The sequence below is a fragment of the Oxyura jamaicensis genome, chromosome 17 (genome assembly GCF_011077185.1).
Source record: "Oxyura jamaicensis isolate SHBP4307 breed ruddy duck chromosome 17, BPBGC_Ojam_1.0, whole genome shotgun sequence".
NCBI classification, from domain to species: domain Eukaryota; kingdom Metazoa; phylum Chordata; class Aves; order Anseriformes; family Anatidae; genus Oxyura; species Oxyura jamaicensis.
Window position 1 is genome coordinate 5,614,846 of NC_048909.1, and position 6,930 is coordinate 5,621,775.

At 46.3% G+C, this 6,930-nt stretch overlaps 1 protein-coding gene across 1 annotated transcript; it reads left to right on the forward strand.

The window, feature by feature from the left end:
• Positions 1-915: 915 nt before the first annotated feature.
• Positions 916-6,643, forward strand: PTGES2 (prostaglandin E synthase 2). The gene is made up of 7 exons (XM_035341391.1): positions 916-1,163; positions 2,290-2,484; positions 3,135-3,190; positions 3,767-3,919; positions 4,489-4,689; positions 4,992-5,109; positions 5,836-6,643. Exons 1-7 carry the CDS (start codon positions 954-956, stop codon positions 5,962-5,964), a joined length of 1,062 nt encoding a protein of 353 aa, XP_035197282.1. The 5' UTR covers positions 916-953; the 3' UTR covers positions 5,965-6,643.
• The last annotated feature ends 287 nt before the right edge of the window (positions 6,644-6,930 follow it).

Below are 6,930 nucleotides of genomic sequence, written 5' to 3' on the forward strand. Positions count from 1 at the left end.
CCGCCATCGCCATCCAGTGATTTTTTTCCCCAAGAAAACTTATTATTTGTGTGATCAGGCCTGCACCTCCTGCAGACAGAGCGTCCCGCAGTGCCAAGGCTGCAGGAGACAGGTTCCTGTGCTGCTGAGCTCCAGGCTGCAGCCGTGCACCCTGCTGCTGTCACCAGTTCTGTGTGGCTGCCGGGCGGTTCGCACCAGCCCCGGGTCACCTTTGCATCTCCTCTGTCCCAAAAGAAAGAGTTCACTGTGTCTTTCCTTGTCCTTGACACACTATTGGTTGTACTTCACGCAGCCTGAGGAAATCTAGTCATTGGAGAATTTTTTCATCCCCAGGAGAGATGTCACTGGGATGGAAATAATTCACAATTACAGCATTAGGTTAAACAGCTCAAGCCCATTTCTAGGACTCCATAATTAAGTGGGTGTCTGGGGTGAAGAAGAAAGATAAGGTTATGTCCTCATTTGACATCACAGCCTGCTCTTTTCCTTTCTGTTAGAGGCACCCACTCCAAGCTGGGCCCCTTGCTGTGCCCTAGGCAGGGGAATTGAACATTAATATAATTAATACTGTGACTGTAACGGAAAACGGGGATGACTCGCAGTGTAAAGCGTGCATTTGCGCTGCGGGTACCTGCAGGTCAGAGGCAGCAACCCCGCCGGGCAGAACGCGCCTTCAGAAGACACGTTATTTAACTTCCACCTAATTTGGCGTCTTCTCAGCGAGCCCGGATTTAATAATTACCGCTAGGAAGCCGGGCCGCGTCGCTGTGCCACCACATAATCCCTCAGCACTCCCACAACCTCCCCGAGCCTGCTTGGGACGGCTTTGAGCCGCTCCTCTTTCATTTTTTTCATCCCTTTTACCTCAGCGCGACGGCCGCCATTTTGTGGGCGGGGAGGCGCCGCGGGGCGGCCGCTGGGAGCCCCCCGCCCCTGCGCGCCGTGCCCGCAAGATGGCGGCTGCCGGCCGGGCCTGGCGGGCAGCCTTGTTGCTGTCCCCTTGGCGGCTGCGGGCTCCGTGCCGAGCCTACGGCGCTGCGGCGGGGGTTGGCGGCGGCATTGGTGGTCGTCGCCTGTTCCTGGGCGCTGCCTTCGCCCTGGGCGGCGGCACCGGTCTCTACCTGGCGGCCCAGCATCGCCTGCGGGAGCACTCGGCCGCTGAGGTAACGCGCCGCCGGGCCCGCTCGTTGCCTGCGGCGGGTGTCGCCTTCCCTCCGCCGCGCTCCCTGGCCTCAAGGCCAGCCTCGAGGCCTTGTCCCCGCTCCCTCGGTCCCTTTCTTTGTCCCCTTGTCCTCGCAAGGCCAGGGCCTGGCGGCGGCGGGGAGCCTCCCGGGGCCCGGGGGAAACACTTTCAGGGGGGTGCGGAGCGGGTTCTGCCGTCTCTGAGGGCCACACGCCTGCTTTTGCTCAGATTTTAGTCAGGAAACCACTTAAAATTATGTAAATATTTTTACAGCCTCACTCTTCTTGAGTGGCTGTATAAAGTTCCTGTCAGAACTGAGAGCTTGCTGGGGATGTGAAGCTGCATTCTCTGCTAGATAATTGTTGCTTTTTGCCAGCACCCACGGAGGGTTGTGTAACCAAATAAATTGCAAATAAGAAGCAAAGGGAGATGGCTGCGTTTGTTTTATAATGTATGACTACCGGCTGGCACGTGTCAGTTTGCTGAAGTGTTGGGAAACCTCCCTGCTGCGATGCTTCGCTGGCTGTGCTACCCTGGGTTCTCTAGAAGTTGAGCACAGATTGGTTGATCCCAGGATTAATTTAGGCCAATGCATGCCTAAAATCTTTGTGTTCCGGCAGATTTTACCTCTGGGTTTCCATAATCAATTGTGGTATAGTACTGCCACCCCTTGCTGTAGTGTGATCAACAGCAAAGTCTCTTTTCTTCCCATGCTATGTGCTCCACAGAGGTTATTGGGGGGGGGAATAGATTTTTTTTTTTTTTTTTAAAAAAAAAAAAGCCTTTTCAAGACCATTAAAATACAATTGTGATTTTCCTCAGTTACAGAATTTTGTGTAGAACAGCAAGCTGCCAGTATCTAATTTCTTCTTGGCTGTAAGAGTTTTCAACAGGTTAAGTAAATGTTTAGAAAAATAGGTATTTGGTCCCTATAGCAGGTGATTTGTGATGTCATTTGAAGACAGCATCTGTTAGCAGAGAGAATTTAATTATCAGAAGTTGAAATTCAATGTTAATGACTAAGACTATAACAAAGATGAGGGTTAAATAAAGATAATTTTTCTATTTAATGGAAAATCAAAGCTTGTGGTCTCTTCCTTCCCCAGCTGCCTGCAGGGGACCTGCAGCTTACTCTCTACCAATACAAAACGTGCCCTTTCTGCAGTAAAGTCCGAGCTTTTCTTGATTATCATGGGCTGCCCTATGAAATTGTGGAAGTGAACCCAATAATGAGGAAAGAAATCAAATTCTCTTCCTACAGAAAGGTGCCTATCTTGCTAGCTAATGCTGGAAGCACTCTGGTAAGTCTTACCATGCTGAAAGCTTGATTTCCCCGTAAGCAGTGGTTTGGAGGTTTTTGTCTCTGTGCTTTGTCACATGCAGTATACTCTTCATATTTTATTCTCTCAAGAGCTTAAATTTGTTCCTTGCTTTGTGGTATCCTATGCTCTGGTCTTACTAGAGTTTAAGTCTTTCTTCCAAAGTGTGTTGTTTTGTGTAGTGACTCTAATCCAGTGCTTGTCTGGATTCTATCAGCCTTTAAGGAGGACACGCTTTTTTTGCCAGAGGTAAAAATAATGGCTTATATCTTATGAGATCTCAAGATTACTGACAATTCGACTATCTGTGGCTTTTTTAATGTCAGCATTGCTTTTCTATTTGCTGCAAAGAGCCTAAATCCAAAACCTGCTCGTATTGCCTGAGTACCTGGCCCTTAGGTCCTCCATTGTCACAGTGAAGGACAGATTTGAAATGATACTCTAAAATGATCACTGCAGAGATTTTTATGTAGGGCTTTAGACTTGTGGGGTGGCCAGTGGAAATGTATGACGGGACAAAGGGACTGTGGTACTAACTTGGGACCTCAGCATGCAGGGGAAGAGGTTTTGAAGGATTTTCATTTCAATTTCACTAGTTCCTTTTAAAAGTTGGTCTTAATTCTGTTTTTCAGCAATTGAATGACTCTTCAGTAATCATCAGTGCAATAAAGACCTATCTCATTTCCAAGTAAGAAAATGGGATGATGGGAGAAGAGTTGAATGTGACTATCTCTAGAAAACTGGAGCTTTAGAAGACTCTTTGAGTCAGTTGTTAGCGTCTTGCTGACCTTAGCCTCTGAAGCTATGGATGTTTGGCCAGCTGACTTGGCTGTGATGGAGTGAATGACGCATGTATACATTGGGATATGTGTGCAGTGAAACATCTTCTACCTTTCAGAACTATTCTTTTTCACCCGTGTAACTCTTTGCATAAAACCTACTTAAACGTGGACTAGAGTTAGTTCTGGAACTAAGCTTACATTTAGCCATACCATGTAGAGTGAAATTGCTGTACCTGTGTCCTTTGGATCCATTCTACAAAACGTTTGACAATCGTAAGAAGCCTGCAAAAACTTCCAGTCTGGCACAGAAAAGTAATGAAGGCTAATAGCGGTTATTTGAAAGTAGCTGTTCCAGCTAGTTTCAAATTGGAAAGCTTATGCACTTACCTTTAGACTAATACATCAAATCTTTTGATCTCTTCTTTGCTCTTGCCCATTTTTGTAGCAGTGAATTCAGGTGTGAACTGTGTTTCTGTCCACAGGAGGAATAGCTTAGAAGAGATTGTGTCCTTTTATCCTCCTATGAAAACTGTGACTGATCAAGGCAAGGAGGTATTTGAGTATGGGAATAAATACTGGCTCATGCTGGATGAGAAGGAGACAAAGCGAGTCTATCCTGTCAAAGAAGTGAGAGTGTAAGTGCTTTTAAGTTTCTGGGTCCTCCAAGTAAGCTTACAGCCTACTACTCCTAGATATCCTTAGGGGTGGTGCATATGTAAAGTCCTGTGGGTACTGACTACTCCTTTTAACCCCCTTCATGTTTAAAACCTTGTTAGCTACATTGTTTTGATGAGTATTTTGAATAATTTGAAACTATGTTGTCAGATGGTCTAGTTGCCACCATGGCGGTCACACTAGCCTTCAGTTGCCTCCAGCTTCCTTCTTGGCCTTTCCTTTATGTTGCAGAGGAATGCTATGCAGTACTCGTTTCCCAAGGCTGTACTTTCTGCTTCAGTTCTTATACTGGGAAGAGGAGCAAGTGCTCTATCTTTAGTCTTAATTTTAGATTGAGAGTGAAGGAGCCAAAGTTACTGTTCCTGGGTGCATTTCAGAGAGGTCAGCAGAGCACAAGGGTGGGTGGGAAACTTTGACATTACTTGTCCTTGGTAGGAACTCTGGCTAATGTCACTGTGATTCTAGCTGCCTCCTGTAGCCCTGCAATCTCTACCTTATTCACTGAAACATCTCTTTTGAATGCCTGCAGGGAAGAAATGAAGTGGAGAAAATGGGCCGACGATTGGCTTGTTCACCTCATCTCCCCCAATGTCTACCGTACCCCAAGAGAAGCCTTCGCGTCTTTTGATTACATCGTCCGTGAGGGAAAGTTTGGCACTGTGGAAGGTTTCTTTGCCAAGTACATGGGGGCCATTGCCATGTTCTTCATTAGCAAGAGACTGAAGAAAAGGTTGGTACCCCTTTTTGCCCAGTACACAAGAATAGCTCGTTAACTGCCTTAGCTATGAACCTCAGAGCTCAAAGGGCAGAAGCTCAGTATTTTACACCAAACCATTTCATGCATCGCAAGTAATAGCCGTACTTCTTTACCCAGAGGTACTGAACCTCCCTACTCATCTGCTGTTTATTCACTGGCTGTCCCCTTCACCTTAAAATACCTTCCTAATTCCCCAGCCCATAAGATTAGAGATAATGAAAGGTTAAAGAAAGAAAGAAACTAGTGTCTTCAGGCTGGTTCTTTTCTTTATTTAGACATCACCTTCGAGATGATGTCCGACAAGACTTGTACGAAGCAGTTGATGAGTGGGTAAAAGCCATCGGCAAACATCGACTGTTCATGGGTGGAAACCAGCCGAACCTTGCGGACTTGGTAAGGGGTTAATTCCTCCATCTGTAGTGACCTATATTACAAAGTGGTTGGTTGCTGATCCACGTGAAGTGGTGAATATGAATATAGGCAGAGAAGGTGAATTATGTGAGATATATGTCCTTTGTGCAGTAACAATTCCCACAAGAAAAGAGCTTAGAATACTTGTGTTAAAATAGGACAGTTGCTGTTTTCCTCCAGAGAAATGTTCCCGAAGACAGAGCCTGCCCAACCCTTCTGCAGGTGGATATTACAGATTTTGTGGAAGCGTGATAAAAGCAGGTTACAAAGCCAGAACACTGCTCTGTAGTGAACGCTGAACAGAGCCTCGCACCTGCACAGGTTTTATTACACTCAGTGCTGCTGGGGTGTCTTTGGAGGCAGCAGAGCAGTGGAGCATGATTCATTCCCCGTATCAGCAGTTCTCCCTGGAATGCAAGTGAAGCATTTTTTACCAGGGCTTGCTATTGGAGATGGGATTAACTGTTGCCCCATAACTGCATGTAGATTCTTGTGCTGACTTACTATTTCTTCATGGAAAAAGCATGCGCTTTCTTACTACCTTTCTGCCCACTCGGTCTTCCTTACTAATCAGAGTTGCGGAATAGATGGCAGAGCAGATAAAGAGCCCTTGCTGTCTAGGCTATCGAGGCACTGTCGTTGTTACCCTAAGCTGTTCTCCACCACTGACTTTCTCAGTGTTGTTCTAATCTTCATCCTCTGGCACAGGCAGTATATGGGGTCCTCCGAGTCATGGAAGGGCTGGAAGCCTTTGACGACATGATGGTTCACACCAAGATTCAGCCTTGGTACCAGCGCATGGAAGAAGTCATTCAAAGAGCTGAAGTTGCAGTCTGATGCCAGCTTCAGCTGCCTTTCTGAAGTACTTGCATGGAAAAAGCTTCAGAAGGAATGACGTTTTATTTTTTAAAGAGTTGAACAGACTGGTCACACCTAACGGACTGACACGCAGGTACAGAGACTGTCCCGTTTAGGGTCCTAAGTCTCAGCGAGGAAAAGGGATCCGGCTGTGCACAAATTTGAATGTGATGTTTAGAAGGATGGGAACAGGTAAAAGGAAGGGATCTTGGACACTGCTGGAAAGGAGGAGCTCTGTGAACTGAAGAATGCGCTGAACAGGCTTCTTTTAGGTGGGAGCCATGCTCAGAGCAGGTTACTGTAAAAGCAAGCTGCTTTCTTGGCTAGTAAGTGTTACGGCCAGATCAGATGCAGTAGGTCTGAGCAGCTTTTGCTTCAGGCTGTCTTCCTCCATTCATCCACGTCATCCAAAGTGTTTTTCTAAGTGAGACACTGGATACTAGATTTTACATGACTCTTAATTTTTCCTGCAATACCTCAGTAAGCTCAGTGCTGAGGGAACTGGAGGGATCCACGACACTGGCAAAGGCATCCTTCCTAAGACAGAAAAGATGCTGCGCTTGACAGATTGTAAGCTTTTACTCTTCCATGTAAACGGTTCTTTCACTACCTGATTCTGTATGGTCTGCAAGGATAAAGGCTCTTTCTGTGCCCTTTGTGAGATCTCTGAATTCTTACCTGTAACACCCCCAAATCACACCCTACACAGGAATCACTCATGCAAAACTTTTTTTTAAAGATTTATCTTGCATGAAGTTTCTCTGGAAAGGATTAAGAGGAATCTGCATCCTTGGGATCTCTAGATGTTTCTGTCATACAAGAGTAACAAAGGATGTGCTGTTGTAGCAGTTGAATTAGGAGCGATCACTGGGGGTATCGTCACGTGTAATGCAGTGTACTGAGCTGTGCTCTGCAGAAGGGCCTGATGTTTTTCTCAGTGAGAAT

Excerpts from the sequence above, each read along its gene's own strand:
- PTGES2 (XM_035341391.1), top strand. The coding sequence starts at position 954 with ATGGCGGCTGCCGGCCGGGCCTGGCGGGCAGCCTTGTTGCTGTCCCCT. Across the intron at positions 2,485-3,134 it reads CTAATGCTGGAAGCACTCTG|CAATTGAATGACTCTTCAGT; the intron begins GTAAGTCTTACC and ends TCTGTTTTTCAG. Across the intron at positions 3,191-3,766 it reads AAGACCTATCTCATTTCCAA|GAGGAATAGCTTAGAAGAGA; the intron begins GTAAGAAAATGG and ends TTCTGTCCACAG.